This window comes from Geotrypetes seraphini, chromosome 12 (assembly GCF_902459505.1).
Source record: "Geotrypetes seraphini chromosome 12, aGeoSer1.1, whole genome shotgun sequence".
In the NCBI taxonomy this organism is placed as follows: Eukaryota; Metazoa; Chordata; class Amphibia; order Gymnophiona; family Dermophiidae; genus Geotrypetes; species Geotrypetes seraphini.
In genome coordinates this window covers 69557809-69579764 of record NC_047095.1, presented here as the reverse complement: position 1 = coordinate 69579764, position 21956 = coordinate 69557809, and the positions used below count along the sequence as shown (strand labels likewise).

The 21956-nt window shown below is 45.2% G+C and overlaps 1 protein-coding gene across 1 annotated transcript in view; it reads left to right on the top strand.

Moving 5' to 3' along the window:
• The window catches only part of SLC6A9 (solute carrier family 6 member 9), a 159969-nt gene that overhangs the window by 10731 nt on the left and 127282 nt on the right, over positions 1-21956 (top strand). The window contains exon 2 of the mRNA XM_033917126.1: positions 1489-1666. Coding sequence (XP_033773017.1) covers positions 1637-1666 — 30 coding nt within the window. The 5' untranslated portion in view covers positions 1489-1636. The remainder of the gene's footprint in view (positions 1-1488; positions 1667-21956) is intronic.

Here is a 21956-nt window from a genome sequence, read left to right as displayed (position 1 = left end):
GCGATTCATCACAACCGAATAAAACTTGAAACTTGAAAGCTGGATGTATGTAGTTCCACTGACCACTAGTATGAGGAAGCTGAGCGCAGTGAAAGTGCCCCGGGTGTGAGCAGCCAGGTTCCTGCACTGCCAGGCCTGGGAGGTGGACTTGTCAGTGTCACATATAAGAATATAAGAATTATCACTGATGGGTCAGACCAGTGGTCCATCGCGCCCAGCAGTCCACTCCCGCGGCGGCCCCCAGGTCAAAAACCAGAGCCCTGAGATCAACCCTACCTGCGTACGTTACGGTTCAGCAGGAACTTGGTCCAACCTTGTCTTGAATCCCTGGAGGGTGTTTTCCCCTATAACAACCTCTGGAAGAGTGATCCAGTTTTCCACCACTCTCTAGATGAATAAGAACTTCCTTATGTTTGTACGGAATCTATCCCCTTTAACTTTAGAGATTGCCCTCTCGTTCTTCCTACCTTGGAGAGGGTGAACAACCTGTCTTTATCTACTAATTCAATGAGTTCAGATGAGAACCTCAGGAGAACTACCTCTAGTGCTTGTCTAGTGTTACTAACAATGCATAGTGCTCAGCTTCTGCTCCCCCAAACTGGAGTGGAATGAGTGAGGAGAAAGCACCCCGCCCAGCTCTAGGGAACCTCAGCAAAGCCATGAAAATGCACACATTTTTACTAGGCTTGTGCATTTTGTGCAAGAATGAAAATCACAGTCACAGTCATTAGCAGAGTCTAAGGAGAGCTGCAGAAAACATCAGATAGATTTTTTTTTTTCCTCAGCAGAACTTGTTCAAAGTACCTGTGGACTTCTTTCAGCGTGAAAAGAGGCTGAAATCTCTGAGGGATGCCCTTAGTGGCAATCCTGGTCCCCATCGGGTCACTCTTATTGCCTCTGTCCTCACCCTTCCAGTCCTGGAGCTTAGACTTGGGTCGCTTTTCTCTTGAGTGCCGAGTTCTGTAGATTTGTGCATATCATTTTACAAATTTGCACACGCAAGTTCTAATGCATTACTTAATGTAATAATTAGCTCCTAGTTGGCTTTAACAACCAATAATTTGCATTAATTAACATATACACGCATAACTGTCCTTCATGGGGGATTTAGAACTTGAGCAGCCATAATCCATAGCATGCCACTGCAAGGGGACATGGATCGGGGGGGGGGGGCATGGGTGAATCAGGGGTGTGTCCAGAACTTAATGTACTCGCCTGACAGCCATTTACTCCAGCCACTGAGCTACAACAAGTGATCGCACGTAAAGTTAGATGCATAACTGCAGAGTTAGGCCAATATTCCATGAGAGCAATTCCCCTTTAGCACGCAGAATCCCAGTGCTTAGCTGTGGACAACCTGTGGGAAATTACCCCCTGTTTGTATAATTTCTATTCTTTGAATTTTTTTTGTGTGTGTTAATTATGCATTTTGATGGTATATCAAAACCCAGATTATATTAAAACCTGTTATCTGCTTCTGATTTCTAGTGTTGACCAAGCCCAGGCTCAAGAAGTCAGCTGCCCAGGAACACTGTATATCCCAGATTATATATGAGGAAAGGCCTGCAGGAGGTGCTGTTGGCCGCGAAAGACCTCAGGGACTCTTAAATCTACCTCTCTAACCCTTTGGTCAGTCATGGTGGAGAAATACACAGATGGGCTGCTGGTAAGTGGACAGTTCTTTCATATCCTATATGTTACTGTTTCTAAAGGTTGAATTGCTCGGAGGGGGAACAATGAGGTAATCTGCTCGCCCATAGTGAGATTGGAATCTAGAATTACTCCTGATACTTTTGATGTTTGATTAATCATGAGCTTCTCCCCTGAGAATAGGGTTAACTCTGAGTGAGGTATTTCAGTTGTGATCACCAAACCGTAGCATCTTCGTCTTCTGCTTGTTTAATTTAAGGAACTTCTGCTGTGGCCATATACTTAGATCTTCAATCAGAATAGATATGTATTGAGAAAGGGATCACCTGCATAAGAAAACGTGTGGACTTGGATGGAGGAGAACCGCCTGCCCAAGGTGTTCATGCATATAGTGATGGCGACAAGAGGGGAGCCTTGTAGAACCCCACAGGAAGCATCCCAGATTTGAGATTTCTTATGATCTTGCCTCAGGTCATATGTTCTCTTGCTAAGGAATTTTGTGAACCATTTCAACACTAAGAGAGGTCTTTGCTTTAGATGTTAACTCTAGGAGAAGGAATTCAGTACTGTGCATCAGACTGAAGCCATGTTCAGAGGTATGATAGCCATCTACCAGGCTTAGAAATTCAGAAAGTTGTGTATTAACACAGAATTCTACCAGCTTAGCTAACCATAGCTTTTCGGCTTGGAAAAGATTCGGCTGAGGGGAGATATGATTGAAGTCTACAAAATCCTGAGTGGAGTAGAACGGGTACAAGTGGATCGATTTTTCACTCTGTCAAAAATTACAAAGACTAGGGGGACACTCGATGAAGTTACAGGGAAATACTTTGAAAACCAATAGGAGGAAATATTTTTTCACTCAGAGAATAGTTAAGCTCTGGAACGCGTTGCCAGAGAAGGTGGTAAGAGCGGATAGTGTAGCTGGTTTTAAGAAAGGTTTGGACAAGTTCCTGGAGGAAAAGTCCATAGTCTGTTATTGAGAAAGTGGAAGCCACTGCTTGCCCTGGATTGGTAGCATGGAATATTGCTACTCCTTGGTTTTGGCCAGTTACTAGTGACCTGGATTGGCCACTGGGAGAACGGGCTACTGAGCTTGATGGACCATTGGTCTGACCCAGTAAGGCTATTCTTATGTTCTTACGTGAGCCAAGTATAGGACATAGAAACATAGAGTATGACGGCAGAAGAGGGCTGGCGGCCCAACGAGTCTGCCCACTCAAGAATCCTCCCGCTCTGGAGTACCCATCTTTTATACATAACTCTGTAGCGCCCCCACCTGTTTGTCCCATCGACTTTTGAAGTCAAGCACGCTACTAGCCTCGACCACCTGGCGTGGAAGTTTATTCCATCGATCAATCACCCATTCGGTGAAGAAGTATTTCCTGGTGTCACCATGAAATCTTCCCCCCTTAAGTTTTAGCGGATGCCCTCTTGTTGCCATGCGACCCATAAGAAAAAATATTTTTTCCTCCACTTCAATGCGACCTGTGATGTATTTGAATGTTTCTATCATGTCCCCCTTTTCTCTGCGCTCCTCGAGAGAATATAAGCGCAGTCTGGTCAGACGTTCTTCATATGGGATGTCTTTAAATCCTGAGACCTTCCTAGTGGCCATTCTCTGGATTGACTCTATTCTCTTCACATCCTTTTGATAATGTAGCCTCCAAAACTGGATGAGGTTGGCTCTGAGGCTCTGTGGAATGAGGCATTATGACATCACAATCTCAGCTCTGGAATGTTGATCTCATTAGGGTTCCGGAATCTTGCTATTCTTTGAGTTGCTGGAATGTTGCTACTCCTTGAATTTTGGCCAGGTACTAGTGACCTGGATTGGCCACCGGGAGAACAGGCTACTGGGCTTGATGGACCATTGGTCTGACCCAGTAAGGCGATTCTTAGGTTCTTGTGGTACTGGCCTGTAGTGTTCTCCCTTAGATAGATCTAAGCCTGCAGCTTTGGGAATGAGTGAAATGGCCAATGATGGATCAGGATCGATTTCTTTTGACAGGCACCTGTTAACAAGCTCCGTCAGCCAAGTTATAAACTCAGCAGGTGCTTGGTCCAGTAAGTTAGTAGAACAGATATCAAGGTGACAACACTTTTTAGCTAGTGGTATCCGTAGAGAATTGTTTCCAGCACCTATCTTCTGGAATCCCTTCTTTCTTATCTATTGGTACCGAGTTCATCTCCATATAGTCTTCAAGTGTATGGGAAAAGGATTCTCTTATGATTTTGATTTTGGAAGTAATTGGCTAGGCCATAGGTAGGCAATTCAGGTCCTCGAGAGCCGGAGCCAGGTCAGGTTTTCAGGATATCCACAATGAATATTCATGAGATAGATTTGCATCTCAAGGAGACAGTGCATGCAAATCCATCTCATACATATTCATTGTGAATATCCTGAAAACCTGACCTGGCTCCGGCTCTCGAGGACCGGAATTGCCTACCCCTGGGCTAGGCTAATTTCATCAGGATGTTGCACACAGGAATTTGAGGTCACATCTTTAGTGGAAATTAACGAGGTAAAGATCTTGAATAGACATTTGGATGAGTTATTTGATTGGTTAATCAAGGTATCATAATAAACTTAACTTTTCATCTCCAACTGACATAGTGTTCCTTTTTTTATTCTATGCCCGCTCTAATTTCCATACTCTCTTCCTGTAGTCCTATTAGGAGAGGCTAAAGCGGCTAGGGCTCTTCAGTTTGGAGAAGAGACGGCTCAAGGGTGATATGATAGAGGTCTATAAAATAGTGAGTGAAGTGGAAAGGGTAGATGCGAATCGCTTGTTCACTCTTTTCAGAAATACTAGGACTAGGGGACATGCGATGAAGCTACGAGGTAGTAGATTTAAAACAAACCGGAGAAAATATTTCTTCACACAACGTGTAATTAAACTCTGGAATTTGTCGCTGGAGAATGTGGTGAAATCAGTTAGCTTAGCAGGGTTCAAAAAAGGTTTGGATAAATTCCCAATAGGGGAGTCTATAGGCCATTACTGAGATGGCTTGGGGAAATTCACTGCTTATTCCTAGGATAAGCAGCATGAAATCAAATAGCTAGGTACTTGAGACCTGGGTTGGCCACTGTTGGAAACAGGATATTGGGCTTGCTGGACCTTTGGTCTGTCCCAAAATGTCAATTCTTATGTTCTTATGTATAGGGCAATCGAGCCATTGTGACATCACTGCTGAGGTTGGCTCTTAGGCATTGGTGGAATGAAGCATTATGACATCACAATCTCTTTTTTTTTTTTAATTCTTTATTCATTCTCAAAATTACATTAAGTGTTAAATATATTCATTCACAGTAGCAATAAATACATCACATCACTTATAAACAATCATTGGTACATTACATAAATTCTTATCTCTTCCCCTTTCCCATCCCTCCCAACCATATATTACATTATCATATAAAATATGTGATAATAAAATACCCCCCTCCCTACACCTTAAACTGATAAATATAAGGGAAACCATTTTACTTAATCCTTACAATATTTTGTTAATGGTTTCCACACATCCTGAAATTTCTTAAAATATCCCCGTTGTAAGGCAATAAATCTTTCCATTTTATAGATATGGCATAAAGAGTTCCACCAAAAGTTGTAATTTAATCTCCTCCAATCCTTCCAATTATAAATAATTTACTTGGGACTTGGGTTGGCCACTATTGGAAATCGGATACTGGGCTTGATGGACCTTTGGTCTGTCCCAATATGCCAGTTCTTATGTGTAGGACGATCGAGCCATTGTGACATCACTGATGAGGTTGGCTCTTAGGCATTGGTGGAATGAAGCATTATGACATCACAATAACAGCTTTGGAATGTTGCTACTCTGTAGGTTTCTACCAGGTACTTGGGACCTGGGTTGGCCATTGCTGGAAATAGGATACCGGGCTTGATGGATCTGTGGTCTGTCCCAGTAGGAAAGTTATTATGAAAATGCAGTAGATGGGTGAGGCAAAATTTCAGAATATCCACAATAAATATGCAGGACATATTTTTACATACAATGCATAACTGCTGTCTGCAGAGAGGTTGTTAGCAGAAAATGAACCCTGCTCCAACTGGAATATCCTTTTGATGGCTGGAGTCCCCCACTTCCTCCTTTTAAAATCAGCACCACAAGTACCACAATTCATCAGGAAGGAAAATCATAAATCCTGGCCTGAGCCAGATCCTCGTGACTTATCTGCACACGAGCTGGCGTGTAAGAGCCAGGCTAAGGGGTGGGCGTGGTGCAGACGCTGGATTTCTTCAGGTTCTAATCAGCCCTTCCAGCTCTTTCTTCACCATTATCATGGCTAAGAGTCTGTCTCAGAGGAGTGGGGGAGGTTCTCTGACCCGGGAGGGGAGGATGCTGCTTGCATTGCGTTCTATCTCTACCTTTCTGTGTGTGGCCTGTGCTGGGCCTCAGACATGCCCTAATGTGCTTCCAACTCTTTCATGCTCAGTTTGAAGCCTTGTGGGATTTGCAGTCCAGATTCATTGAGTGAAAAACTACAGACCACAGGATGAGGTTCCCAGAGCGTCACTAGGATGTAGGATTTGTTTAAAAAGAGGAGTTGGATTTTCAGCCCTGAAAAGAGCCATTTTGGGGTGCTTTCCCCCTTCCCTTACCCAATGTTCAAATTCAAGTTTAGGAGCATTGAAAGTGAGCTTACTTTGTGCAGTGGCATAGCGAGGCTGAGAGGTGCCCCTCCCCCGCCCTCCCGCTCCTTCCCCGATCCGCCTGCTGCGTGCACCCCCCCCCCTCCTTCCCTTGTACCACCAGTTGAAGGTGTTGCTCGCGGCGGTCAACCATTTGCTCCTCGTGACCCCCATCAGCTTTCCCTCTGATGTCACCCGGAAGTGACGTCAGCGGGAGAACCGACAGGGTCGCAAAGAGCACGCTGTTGACCTCCGCAAACAACACCTTCAACTAGAGGTATGGGGGTGCAGGAAGAGGAGGAGGGGTGCCAACGCCCCCACCAACATGGCACCCAGGGCGGCCCGCCCCTCCTTGCCCTCCCCCTTACTATGCCACTGAGCGTAAAAGGTAGGGTTCCCGTGTGGCTCCAGACAAAAAAGGACGGATTGAAGCATCCGGGTTTTACTTCCACTGAAAGCAATGTCTCAATGCAGCTCCTGATTGGTGAGGCCCGACTTTAGTACGGAAGAGGCGGTCGGAGCATACCGCATGCGATTTCCTTCGCTCGCTGGCACTCCAGCTGCCCTCTCCTGTCTCCCCAGACAAAAAAACGTATTTGCGTTTTTTTGATATTCGCGGGGGTTCCTGGAACGGAACCTCCGTGAATATCGGGGGGAGTTCTGTAACCTAAACCCAAGCGAGTACCAGCCCCTACAATTATGATGAATATTAAAATGAATCAAGAGCACACTTACAGTCTCAAGCAGTGGTTCGCAGCCCTGTCCTGGGAAACCCCCCCACCCCAGATATCCCTAATGAATTTGCATCCCATCCCCCCAAAACACAAGTCCACGTCTTCAAAATCATACCTTGAAATAATAATGTTTTTAGAAAAACCATAACCAAAATGCCACAGGGTTAGCCCAGGACCATCTTAGCCACATCAATGTCCCAACCGCCTATACCTTGTCACACATTTCTAATATTTTTCTCACCAATGTACTTATCTTTAAAGTGCGACGGCACGCTTTCCCACCTGGACACTAACACCTTTCTATTAACTTTCAACACAAACTCAAGGACTCTGCTCCCCCCCCCCCCCCCCCTCGACTCGAGTGTCACTGTTTGGCGTCTTCAGGATGGGGCACCCACTGCAGTACCCAAACACACCCACGTTAAAATCAAATTGGAAATAACCCTATAAAACCCCTTAATGATCAATTCTATCTAGCACAATACATTTAAATACTACTGATATGGGTTAGTTCTGCTGTAGATTTATCAAGGGGAGTAATTTTTGGTAAAGCTGCGGCTTGTGGGGTTTTTGGTAAGGCGTTTATGATTGGACATAAGTGCATTATGCAATTTTGGTTATCGAAAGAAGCACCTAGATTCTGGTATTGGAGGAACCAGTTTCATCGTCTGTTGTTATTTGAGACTTGGGAAGTTAGGCGTTCGGCTAGGAAAATTCGTATGTTTATGGAAATTTGGGATCTGTATATTCAGAATCTTTCAACAAAGGCAAGAAGTTTAATTTTTAATGATTTACATTGAAGCTATGATTATTTACTTAAAATTCCAGTTCTTTATTTTTATTATTCTTTATTTTTGTCAACTTCCATTTGGTTTGGGGGGGTTAGTTTTTGGGTTATTTTATTTCTTTAATTAAAGATTTACATATAATTAAAAGGGGTAGGGATGGGAGGAGGAGGAGGGAATTGAGGAATTGAAAAAGGGGGTTTGAACTTGAAAATATATTAAGGTTTATTGTAGATAATATGGAAATATATTTTGGAGGAATAATAGAACTATGTTTGACAAATATTTTTATGAATATAATTGTTATGAGTTTCATTTGTATTATATTTTTGTATACTTGTATATTCCTTCAATAAAATGTTATAAATTAAATACTACTGATCTAGCTATTACCTTAGGACAGCGGTAGGCAATTCCGGTCCTCGAGAGCCGGAGCCAGGTCAGGTTTTCAGGATCTCCACCATGAATATGTATGAGATGAATTTGCATGCACTGCCTCCTTGAGATGCAAATCTATCTCATGCATATTTATTGTGGAGATCCTGAAAACCTGACCTGGCTCTGGCTCTTGAGGACTGGAATTGCCTTAGGAGAATAATCCTACTCTGTGTCATTTTGGTTCTGGGTCTGAGCATATCACGTAGTCCTTCTACGAAGGTGCGGTAGCTGATTTAGCACGCGCTAAAAGCTAACGCGCACCAATGCGTCCATAGGATAAAATGGATGCGTTGGCACGCGTTAGTGTTTACCGTGTGCTAATTTTTAGCGGGCAATAAAACGTCTCGCGCGCCTTAGTAAAATGACCCCTATATTTTTTTTTAAAAAAATTTTGAATGAGGAGTAGACGTGGGTTTTTGGGGTGGAACGTTTCTACACACACGCAGTAATTTTCCAGTGTTCTCATAGTTTATGTTTTGCTTATATTAACATTTTGAGATCTAAGCGGTTTCCAGTAAAATAGAGATAAATTAGGAAAGGAACTCCATTAGAGATAAGATAAAGAGATAGGATATATATTATCATAAGTGGCTGTACACATCTCTCAAATCATATATCAAACTACAAAGACTTTCATCACAAACTAGCTGATAATACAGAACAGTGTTCTTTAACCGCCGGTCCGTGGACTGGTGTCAGTCCACAGAAATTTTCTGCCAGTCCGCAGGGCCGGCACCTCCATCGGGCCCAAGAGATTGTTCTGTAGCCACCAGTCCTCGGTATGATCAATGCGGCGTCTTCAGGCTGGCTCCCTGAGTGCTCCAGTGCACAAAGGCTCCTACCCGCGGCCTGCGCCTGACCCGGAAGCCTTCTCTCTGACATTGCAACGTCAGAGGAAAGACTTTCAGATGAGGCATGGGACACAGGCGAGGAGCCGCTTCCCACAGTTTTGTGTAATGTAGAACTCAGGCAGTCGGCCCGAAGACCCTGCGTTGATCGCACCGTGGACCGGCCTAAAGCTAACACCGGGGGGCAGGCCAGAAGGGAGAGAGAGACAACAACAGTAGGGGAAATGCTTTTATTTTTTATTTAGTGATTTTACATCTGCTCTAATTGTCTGTTGAGGAAGAAATGCATTTATCTTTTCCTCTGGGGTTGTACTGCATGCAGAGTCTTGCATCTTAGGGTTTGTTTGTATATATTAGTACTTTTAGTTTTTGGTCCTGCATTTGCATGGTTTCTGGTAGGAATGAATGTTGAAAAGCTTACAGTGTGCTTTGTGTAGTTTAATTTTGTGGATAACCATTATATGTTGTTAATACGTTTATATTGTGTGTGTATATTACATTACATTGGTGATTTCTATTCCGCTTGTACCTTGCGGTTCAAAGCGGATTACATTGGAAGAGAGCTGGACATTTCCAGGAGGTTGCATTACATTGGAAAATTGCTGGTACAGGTTACAAATTGAGGATTCATATTATATTACATTGGAGACAATTTCAGGTTACATTACAAAGATTATCCCAGGACAAGCAGGCAGCATATTCTTGACTGATGGGTGACGGCACCGACGGAGCCCCGGTACGGACAATTTTAGAGTGATTGCACTCTAAGAACTTGGAAAGTTCTAGTAGGCCGCACCGCGCACGCGCGAGTGCCTTCCCGCCCGACAGAGGCGCGCAGTCCCCAGTTTCTTAGTTTCCGCGGAGTTAAGAAGACACACTTTTCAACGGCTGTTGAAAAGATTTTTCCTGATCACCTTCCCGCTCGTGAAATCTTCTTCGGAAATTGTATTTCCTTTTTTCTTTTATTATTTTCTCTTTAAAAAAAAAAAAAAAAAAAGTTTCTTTTTTCTTTTCTTTCGTCGGTTTTGCCCTGGCGGGGCCTGCTGCCACCATCGAGGCCTCGGCCTTCGATTTGGCAGAAGCCGTTTTTACTTTCATGCCCCCCCAGCCAGGGTTTAAGAAGTGCCAGCGGTGTGCACGGCCTATTTCTCTCACAGACCCGCACAACTGGTGCTTACAGTGCCTGGGTCCCGAGCATCAGGCTTCCACCTGCACCCGCTGTGCCACATTAAAAAAACGAACATTAAAAAACCGTCAAATTCAGCAACGGTTGCTTTTCGGTGCCGACATGTCTGACCCTGCGGCATCGACACCGGCATCGGCCCCATCTCAGTCGGCACCCACTTCGTCGACACCGCGTCGGCGTCGCAACACCCAGGTAAGCCGGCTAAGAAGCCTTCCCCGCTGGAGCGTCCTTCGGTCTCGATAGCAGCGAGCCCAGTCCTGCCGACCGCGAGGCGCCCGCGGAAGCGCTCCGCCCCTATTGAGGTGAGTCCCTCGACCTCGGGCTCCTTATCCTCGGGGCGTAGAGCGGCACCGCAGGTACCGCAGAAGAAAAAAGCGGTACCGGTGCCTTCTCTGGACGAGCGCATTGCAGCCGTCCTACAGGTGTAGCTCAAAGAGCAGTTACAACAGATCCTTCCTGCTCTCTTGGCACCGAGCCTTCCAGTCCCGGTCCGGTCTGAGCCACCGGTACCGGCAGTGGAGCAGCCTCTATTGTCTGCGTCCACTTTGTCGGTACCGGTCCACTCTGCTTCATCGGTCTCCATGCCAGTCCTCGCACCGGAACCGGGAGCTCAACACCAGGCTGTTCAGACTTCGGCACCGATGCAGCCTGTAACGTCTCCCGGTACCGTGTCTATGAGATCAGGAAAGTCGGCATGCAAATCCTGACACCTGGAACCCTCCACACCGGAGTCTCGAGACCGTAGCTCCCACATTAGGGACCCTGATCTGTGGGGTGACTCCGAAGAGCCTTTTCTTTCTGAGGGTGAGTGTTCATCGGATGAGGATGATCCTGCTGTCCCTGATCCATCCTCCAGACCAGATTCCACATCTTTCACTTCCTTTCTGAAAGACATGTGTGAATCTCTTTCTATTCCTTTGGAGGCTGAGTCTAAAAAATCCAAAGCCTTCCTTGATGCACTGGATTTTGACCAGCCTCCAAAGGAATTTCTCAAATTACCCCTCCATGATATCTTGAGGGAAACCTTTTATAAAAATCTGGAGACTCCTTTGACCATTCCAGGAGCCCCTCGTAAATTGGATTCTTTGTATAAAGTGATCCCTATCCCTGGATTTGATAAGCCACAGCTTCCACATGAATCTCTTCTAGTGGAATTTACGCTTAAAAAGTCTGCCGGAGCTAGTGTATATGCTTCTGTCCCTCCTGGCAGAGAAGGTAAAGCCATGGATAAGTTTGGTAAAAGGTTATACCAGAATGCCATGCTGGCTAACAGATCTGGTAATTATGCTTTCCATTTCTCTTTCTATCTCAAGCATCTTCTCACCACCATGGCTTCCTTTGAAAAGTACCTTCCTGAGCGCAAACGACAGGCTTTTCACCAGTGCTCGTCCTCTCTTTTCCAACTACGCAAGTTTATGGTTCGATCAATTTATGACACGTTCAAACTTACCACCAGAGCAACGGCCATGTCTGTGGCCATGCGCCGCCTTGCTTGGCTCAGGGTGTCGGAGCTTGATGTCAACCATCAAGATCGACTGGCTAATGCTCCATGCCTAGGGGATGAACTCTTTGGTGAATCCATGGACTCTACCACCCAAAAGCTCTCCGCCCATGAGACTCGCTGGGATACTCTTCTAAAAACAAAGAAGAAGATTCCACCTGCCCGGCCTTTTAGACAACAATTGGCCTATCAATGCCGTTATGTGGCTCGCCCTTTGCCATCAGCTCCCCAACAACCTAGGCGTCAACGTCAGCAACAACGACAAACCCCTAGGCCACCACAGCAGCAACCTGCGAAGCCACCTCCACAGCAAAAATCTACTCAGCCCTTTTGACTTAGTTCTCCAGGGCATAGCCAGTTTTCTGCCATCTGCCCACCTGCCTCAACCTATAGGTGGCCGTCTTACTTTTTTCCTCAGCCATTGGGAAATCATCACCTCGGATCAATGGGTCCTCAACATCATCCGTCACGGCTACTCTCTCAACTTTCAGACACTTCCTGCCCAAAGTCTGCCAAGAGAGTCTGCTTTGAACACTCCTCAATCTTCCCTCCTCCTGCAGGAGGTTCAATCCCTCCTCCTTTTGAACGCCATAGAGGAAGTTCCTCTAGATCAAAAGGGGCAGGGATTCTACTCCCGTTATTTTCTAGTCCCCAAAAAAACAGGAGATCTCAGACCCATTCTAGATCTTCGCGATCTCAACAAATGCTTGGTCAAAGAGAAATTCAGGATGCTTTCTCTGGCCACTCTTTACCCTTTTCTCAATCAAGGCGACTGACTATGCTCCCTCGATCTCAAAGAGGCATATACTCACATACCGGTCAATCCGGCCTCCAGACAGTACCTCCGCTTCATGATCAATCATTGTCATTACCAATACAAGGTGCTGCCCTTCGGTCTTGCCTCCTCTCCAAGAGTGTTCACCAAATGTCTGATTGTGGTGGCTGCCTTTCTACGCTCTCACCACCTTCAGGTCTTTCCTTACCTGGACGATTGGTTAATCAAGGCCAATTCATCTCAGACAGTACTCCTGGCCACCAACCAAACCATCCTATTTCTACAACTTCTGGGGTTCGAGATCAATCTACCCAAATCTCATCTCATTCCCACTCAGAGACTTCAATTCATTGGAGCGGTGTTGGACACAGTCCTCATGAGAGCGTTCCTGCCGTCCAACCGTCTTCAAACTCTTCAATCTCTATGTCAGCAGGTACTTCCACAACATTCCATCTCTGCCAAGCAAATGATGATACTCTTGGGTCACATGGCCTCCACAGTTCATGTCACACCCTTCGCACGTCTTCACCTGTGCACTCCTCAATGGACCCTAGCTACCCAGTGGTCCCAAGTGACGGATCCTTGCTCACGACACATATTTGTGACATCATCTCTTCGTCAGTCTCTACAATGGTGGTTGATGTCCTCAAATCTCTCCAGAGGTCTTTTGTTCCATCTACCTCCTCATCAGCTTGTCATCACCACCGACGTCTCCCCTTATGCCTGGGGAGCTCATTTGAACGACTTCCAAACTCAAGGTCTTTGGACAGCCCAGGAAATGAGACATCACATCAATTTCCTGGAACTCAGAGCGATGTTTTATGCCCTCAAGGCCTTCCAACATCTTCTCTTTCCTCAAATCCTCCTGCTGTGCACAGACAATCAAGTTGCAATGTACTACATCAACAAGCAGGGTGGGACAGGCTCTCGCCACTTGTGCCAGGAAGCCCAGAAGATTTGGGCTTGGGCCACAGATCACCACCTATTCTTAAAAGCGATCTACATTCAGGGAGAACAGAATTCCTTAGCGGACAAATTCAGCAGAATTCTCCAGCCTCACGAGTGGACTCTCGATCCTTTAACTCTACAGTCCATCTTCGCTCAGTGGGGCACTCCTCGGATAGACCTCTTTGCAGCTCCTCACAATCACCAGCTGCCCCTCTTCTGCTCCAGACTCTCCTCTCCTCACCGTCTGGCAGCGGATGCATTTCTCCTGGACTGGTCCAATCTGTTCCTGTATGCTTTCCCTCCGCTACCTCTCATGTTGCGAACCTTGTTCAAGCTCAAGAGGGAACAGGCCACCATGATTCTCATCGCTTCACGATGGCCCAGGCAACATTGGTTCTCCCTTCTACTTCAACTCAGTTCCAGGGAGCCTATTCTTCTTCCATTGTTTCCTTCTCTGCTTACACAGCATCAGGAGACCCTTCTGCATCCCAACCTCCAGTCTCTGCACCTGACAGCTTGGTATCTCTCGGGCTGACTTCGAATTATACTCTTTTGTCTCAGCCTGTTCGTTCTATTCTGGATGCCTCCAGGAAACCGGCCACTCTGCAATGTTACCATCAGAAGTGGACAAGATTTTCTTCCTGGTGTCTTCTTCATCATCATAATCTTACATCCCTTGCTGTGGAGACCTTGTTAGATTACCTTCTTTCTTTGTCTGACTCTGGTCTCAAGTCTACTTCCATCAGAGTCCACCTCAGTGCTATTTCTGCTTTTCATGAGCCAGTTCATGGAAAACTCCTTTCAGCTCATCCTTTGGTTTCCAGATTCATGCGGGGTCTTTTCAATGTGAAACCACCTCTTAAAGTACCTCCTGTAGTCTGGGACCTTAATGTGGTTCTCTCCGCCTTAATGAAGCCTCCGTTTGAACCTTTGGCTACGACTCCTTTCAAGTTCCTCACTTGGAAAGTGGTCTTCCTTATTGCTCTAACCTCTGCCAGGAGGGTCAGTGAGCTACATGCACTAGTTGCGGATCCACCTTTTACAGTCTTTCATCATGACAAGGTGGTTCTGCGTACACATCCAAAGTTTCTCCCTAAGGTTGTCTCTGAATTCCATCTCAACCAATCCATTGTTCTGCCTGTCTTCTTTCCGAAACCTCACTCTCATTCTGGAGAACAGGCTCTGCATACTTTGGACTGTAAGCGGGCTTTAGCTTACTATTTAGAGCGTACTAAGCCACACAGATCATCTCCCCAACTCTTTCTGTCCTTTGATCTGAATAAATTGGGACGTCCTGTTTCTAAACGTACGTTGTCAAATTGGCTTGCAGCGTGCATTTCATTTTGTTATGCTCAGTCCAGACTGACACTGGAAGGTTCTGTCACGGCCCATAGAGTTCGAGCTATGGCAGCATCTGTGGCTTTCCTCCGTTCCACTCTTATTGAGGAAATCTGCAAGGCTGCTACTTGGACCTCAGTTCATACTTTTACATCTCATTATTGTCTGGATGCATTCTCCAGACGGGATGGACACTTCGGCCAATCTGTTTTGCAAAATTTGTTTTCCTAATGGCCAACCATCCCTCCATCCCTCTTTTTGTTAGCTTGGAGGTCACCCATCAGTCAAGAATATGCTGCCTGCTTGTCCTGGGATAAAGCACAGTTACTTACCGTAACAGGTGTTATCCAGGGACAGCAGGCAGATATTCTTGCGTCCCTCCCACCTCCCCGGGTTGGCTTCTTAGCTGGCTTATCCTAACTGGGGACCGCGCGCCTCTGTCGGGCGGGAAGGCACTCGCGCGTGCGCGGTGCGGCCTAGCTAGAACTTTCCAAGTTCTTAGAGTGCAATCACTCTAAAATTGTCCGTACCGGGGCTCGTCGGTGCCGTCACCCATCAGTCAAGAATATCTGCCTGCTGTCCCTGGATAACACCTGTTACGGTAAGTAACTGTGCTTAATTCAGATTAGCATTACATTGGAGACAATTTCAGGTTGCGTTACATTGATGAATATCCAGCTTCCTTATATTGGTAGATATCTGGAGATATTAGGATACTGGTTGATTACTTGGGTATCCGGTACTTTTTGGGACGTTGAAGAAGTGAGCTATACATGGGAAGAAAAAAGGATAAAGATGGGATGAGAAAGAGGGGGAGATTAAGTTGATTGAATATACTTTTTGAATAGAAGTATTTTGATTTCTTTTCAGAATGTTTTTAGGTCTGATGTAGTGGTTAATAGTTATATATATATATGAAAAATGGATGGAAAAAATGGTGTTACAATTAGTACTATTATGTGGGCAGGGTCTGGGGCGGAGATTGGGTGGAGATGGGCGGGGTCTGGCCCATGACTTAGCCCAGTGTTCTTCAACTGCCGGTCCGTGGACTGGTGCCGGTCCACAAAATAATTATTTTATTTCCACCGGTCCATAGGTGTCAAAAGGTTAAAGAACACTCATATAGAATATCGAATGTGCTCCCCCCTCCCCCCCAAGTGTGAATGATAATGAATATGCATGAGACATAGTTGCATGCCTGTCTCCTCCAATACTGCCAAGCGAAAGCATTACTGTCTACCTTCAACAGAAATTCTGCATAAATAATCTTTCGTGCTGAACAAGTGTTTTATGCTGGAGAGACGTTAGAGTCCTCCATGACATATGCGTTTGTCTGATGGTTGATGTTACAAGACTGCCATCTGCTGGACATTAACTGTGCCCCTGAGGCAGGCAATTGTGCCGAAACAAAGACCGTGCCAGGTCTACAACACAGTGTCCACCAAACAGACTGGCTTCAGCGCTTTTTAGGACTCTTTGATCCAATTAGAGATTTAGACTTTTACAGTTTTTAAATTCAGTTTATTTATTTACTGCCTTAATAAACTTGAATTGATGTTTTAATATACAAGAGTATATTGTCCCAGGTTGATATGTATAGCCCCTTCCCCGCTTTTCCTTCTTTCCTCCACTATATACAGATCTCTCTCATGCATATTTACTAGGGATATCCTGAAAACTAGACTGGTTGAGGAGTCTCCCAGGACAGGGTTAAGAGCCACTGCTTGACTAGAGGAATTATCTTTCAGCTTGGAGCATTTACCATCACTTGTAAACAGTTATCTGGTGAGACTGCCCTCTGCTGGCAGAATCATGTCTTGTAGATGCTAATTAAAAGGTTCTCTTCTGGTCAGGGCTGGAGATCGAGGGGGAAGCGAGGAATAACACAGGTGCAAATTCTTCCAATGAATCCTTTCATTAAGAGCTTAGGCAACTGATCCGGCCTTTTATTTTTCAGTGTCTGGTGCCACCCTAAATTTTAACCCTTCTGGTGATTCTGAACCAGGTAGAGAATCTGAGTCACTCGACACACAGTGAATTTTCTATAAAACAGGTCTTAGGCTAATCGTAGCTTCTGACTGAATGCATCTCACAACCCAGAGCTTTCTCTCTCTTTGGCAATGCCCAGCGTGGGGTCTGTGCGCTTGTACAGTCAGAGAGTTTGCCAGAGGAGCGAGGACATCCCAGAAAAACTATACACATCTTGTTTTCATTCCCATTTCATGTCACCAGTTTTGAGACAACTTTACTGGTTACTAATTAAACGGAGAGTACATTACACTCTGATCCACCAGGTTCTATGTAGATCAGCACCAGCTTGTTTTGGCACACTGTGGGAGATTTATTGACCTGGTAGGACGTTGAGATCTGAGGGAACAATGAGATTAACAGTGTCAGCGATTAAGGAAAGAGGTGTACGATATATTCTTTCAAAAACAAGAATGTTTTGTATTGCTGGGGTACATTTGTGGAATAACTTACCTGGACATCTCAGATTATACACAAATTGTGCTAACTTTAAGAACATGAGAATAGGCTTACTGGGCCAGACCTATGATCCATCAAGCCCAGTACCCTGATCTCATGGTGGCCAATCCAGGTCCCTAGTACCTGGCCAAAACCCAAAGAGTAGCAACATTCCATGCTACCAATCCAGGGCAAGCATGTCCTTCTCAATAACGGACTATGGACTTTTCCTCCAGGAACTTGTCCAAACCTTTCTTAAAACCAGCTATGCCATCCGCTCTTACCACAACCTCTGGCAATGCGTTTCAGAGCTTAACTATTCTCTGAGTGAAAAAAATTCCTCCTATTGGTTTTAAAAGTATTTCCCTGTAACTTCATCGAGTGTCCCCTAGTCTTTGTCATTTTTGACGGCGTGAAAAATCGATCCATTTGTACCCGTTCTACTCCACTCAGGATTTTGTAGACTGCAATCGTATCTCCCCTCAGCTGGAATGAGAATGAAATTTGTTCTTCAACTGCCTTGACATACCGCCACCGTATAAAATGGGATAATATAAATTGTTGTTTTATGTTAATATGTCTTAGTTAATTTTATGAATGTTTGTTGCTGGAAACCGCGTAGATATTAAGCAGTCTCTAAATGTTTTAAATAAATAAATCATCCGGAATCATAATCAGAGCTGCAATGTCCACTATGTGATATGAGTAAAACAGGATGAGGTCAGTGGTTTGGGTCTCCTGTAACCATCTGGTACCTCCATATTCCACATCTTGCAGAGACCATCAATGGTTTTCCTTCTGCTGCATTTTCATTGCTCTAGGCCAGGGGGCCCACATTTTTTGGGCTTGTGAGCTACTTTTAAAATCCAAGACAAAATGATACCAACAATAAAATTTTTAAAAACACAAAGCACACTGTATGCAGAGAAAATATTAATTATCATTTGTATTCGGGGGGTTTTCAGAGGTCAAGGCAGATGACTTTATGCAATGTCACCTCAGGAACAACTAGACAAAAATACCCCCTCCCCTTTTACTAAACCACAATAGCGGTTTTTAGCACAGGGAGCTGCGCTGAATGCCCCTCGCAGCTTCCGACACTAAAAACCGCTATCGTAGTTTAGTAAAAGGGGGCCATAGTGCAAAATATAGACAGCAGACATAAATTCTCAAAACGGGCACATTTTGATCACTAAATGAAACTAAAATCATTTTTCCTACCTTTGTTGTCTGGTGATTTCATGAGTCTCTGGTTGCACTTTCTTCTTCTGACTGTGCATTCAATATTTCTTCCCTTCTTTCAGCCTCCTGTATGCTTCCTCTCCTCCAGACCTCATTCCCTCCCCCAACTTTTTCTTCCTCTCTCCCTACTCCCCTCTCCTTTCTTTCTTTCTCCCTGACCCCTTCTTTCTTTCTGTCTCCCTGCCCCCTTTCTTTCTGTCTTTCTCTCTCCATGCCCTCTTTCTTTCTTTCTGATCTCCCTTTCTTTCTTTCTGTTTCCCTTCTTTCTTTCTGTCTCCCTGTCCCCCCTTTCTTTCTGTCTCCCTGCCTGTCCCCTTTGTTTCTTTGCCTTTCTTTCTCCATGCTCCCCCTCCCCCCGAAGCCACCGCCACCAAAATCAGGGAACAGGCCCCCAAGCCACCACTGCTGAGTTCTGAGTTCTCCTTGCTTCCCAGCGCCGTAAACAGGACAGCAGAAGCGCTGGGTCCACCAGCCTTCCCCCCGACGTCAATTCTGACATCAGAGAGGAAGTTACGGGCCAGCCAGGCAGTGATTGGCTGGCCTGGAATTCCTCTCTGATGTCAGAATGTACATCAGGGGGGGGGGGCGAGGGAAGGCTGGTGGGCCTGGTGCTTCTGCTATACTGTTTACGGCATCGGGAAGCAGGGAGAATGCGAAGGGAATGCAATTCTAGCACAGAGCCTGAATTGGATCCTGCGATCAATTCGCGTTGCCATCGCGATCGACCTTTTGGGCACCCCTGCTCTAGGCTAAAGGACCAGGAAGGTTAGATCTCATATTTTCTTCTTTCTTTGCTCCTCCCAAGCTCTGTGTTGGGACACCAGTTGCATGCTTGACCTCTGGCTCTCTGCAGGTAGCAGAATTGTCCTGGGAGGGTCACACTGATGTTGTCATAAGGTCTGGAAGACAGAGCTTCCTTCCCGATGCTCAGGAGACAGGAGACTAGGCCTGGAGCTACTCCTTAAAGTGCTACTGCAAAAGAGAATGACACGATGACAAATATTTCCCCGTCTCCGCAGGAACTCAATTTACCCGCTCCGTCCCTGCAATTTTGTCACTGTCGCTGTCCCTGCCCCGTTCCTGTAAGCTCTGTCTTAATTACACAAGACTTGAACACTTATGATTTTAAAATGTTTGAGGCTTGTGCAGACGAGGACGGAGCTTTCAGGAACGGGAAAATGAGTTCCCGCAGGGACGGGGAAAAATTTGTCCCCGTGTCATTCTCTACTGCAAACTACGGATGGGAAAGGGATCTATTCCAAGTTTCCAAGTTTATTAATTTTTAATATCCCGACCATAAACCAAATATCTGGCCGGTTAACAATATAGTTTAAAAAAAAGGGGGTAAAAGGGGAGAATGGATAAAATATTTAAGTGAGACATGAATGACAAAACAAGACAGACTTGACTGTGAGGATAGTAAGGGAGGAGGGGAAAAAGTTACATTTAATAAGAAGAAAAGGGAAGAATGGGTAGGGGAAAAAACGTGAAGGTAAGGGCATATTGTAGTGATAATTGCTTGCAAGAGGAGAGAGAATAGAAATAAAAGAGAAGAGAGAGAAAATGGATAGAAGAAGATCTAGGTTCGGTTATAAGCGTCATGAAATAAGAAAGTCTTTAGACAAGATTTAAATTTAACAAGTTGTTGTTCGTCGCGGAGGTATTGTGGCAAGGAGTTCCATAATGTAGGAGCAGTTACGGCAAAATTTGTTTTGCGAGTATAATAGAAATCTTTTAGAGGGGGGATGAAAAGAAGTTTTTGATCAGAAGATCTTAGAGTGCGGGAGGAGCATTGAGGTATCAGGAGTTTGTCGAGGAATGAAGGTTGATGAGATTGTTTAATTTTAAAGCAGAGTAAGATGATTTTATAGGTGATACGGTGGGTGATAGGGAGCCAGTGAGCTTCTTTTAAGAGTGGAGTAACATGGTCAAATCGGCCTTTTTTATAAATAAGTTTTATTGCAGTATTTTGTAATAATTGAAGGCGACGTAATTCTTTTTGGGGAAGGCCATTGAGAAGGGAGTTACAATAATCTAGGTGGGAGATTACTAAAGAATGAGTCAATACTGTAATAGAATCAGTGTCCAAGATAGAAAGTAGGGATCGAATAATGCGCATTTTGAAGAAGCAGACTTTAACGATTGAACTGATATGATCATGGTAAGTGAGATCTCTATCAATAATAACCCCTAAAAGTTTAATTTTACTTGTTTGGACAAGGTGTATTAAGCGGTTTGCAAACAGGTAACGGAGCATTTTTCCATGTCTGCCCCAGCAGGCTCACAGTCTGTCTAATATACCTGGGGCAGTGGAAGATTAAGTGACTTGCCCAAGGTCACACGGAGCAACGTGAGATTTAAACCCACAGTCTCAAGGCACTCAGGCTGTAGCTTTAACCTCTATGCCACACTGACATTTGCAACCACGGGGGAAACATTAACTCCATGAAATAATTCCAAGTGTATTTTATTTCTAACTACAGAACCTCAGCGACACCACTCCGGGCTCAGACTTTCATTGCCCTAAGCTTTATGTGTCTGATCGTCATTAACAAACAAAACCAAGTAGAAAACCCATAACATGTTATGTTTTTTCATTTGTCAACAATAGCGTACAGTCGTCTCTGGATAGGGCGTGCACGTGAAAACCATTACAGGTGTGCAATCATGTGAAAACCATTACAGGTGTGCAAACCAGCCTGCATGCACACAAATGCACAGCACAACCCTTGTAATAGAGAATGACATGGTGACAAAATTCATCACCGTTCCCGTCCTTGCGGATAACCACAGGAAATAAACCCATGTCATTTTCTAGTGTCTATTTCATCCTCTGTCCTTCTACACCAGCATTCTTCAAAGCAAAAGCTTGAGGGTCAGTGGTTGTGGCCATTCATACTCTGATTCTTCCCTCTTTCCTTAAAGAATGACATGAAGATGGTTTCCCGCGGTTATCCGCGGGGACGGGAACGGTGATGAATTTTGTCACCATGTCATTCTCTACCTTGTAACCAAAAAATGCCCCCCCCAAACCATGAATAACTCCAACATTCCCAGAAATGTCACGCCCTACTCTACTACTAGCTGGATCTCAAGCCGCTCCTTAAAGCGATCCTACCAACTGGGCACCCTTGTGCTTCAGCCCTGGGGGTTCCCATCCTAATACATTCCGGTTCTTCTTCAGATTGTACTGTGACTGCTATGCCATCCTAACCCCATGTCGCTGTGACATTAGGGTCCGGTTCTGGATTTCTTTCCTCTCTGTGTGCTGTCAGCTATCTCTGTTGCCCCCAGCTGGGTGAAAGAGACAGAGGTTTCTCCTGCTCTGTGCTCCTCTCTCCAGCAGTCCACTGTGGCTCAGTAACTCTGGGGTGGCCATTATCT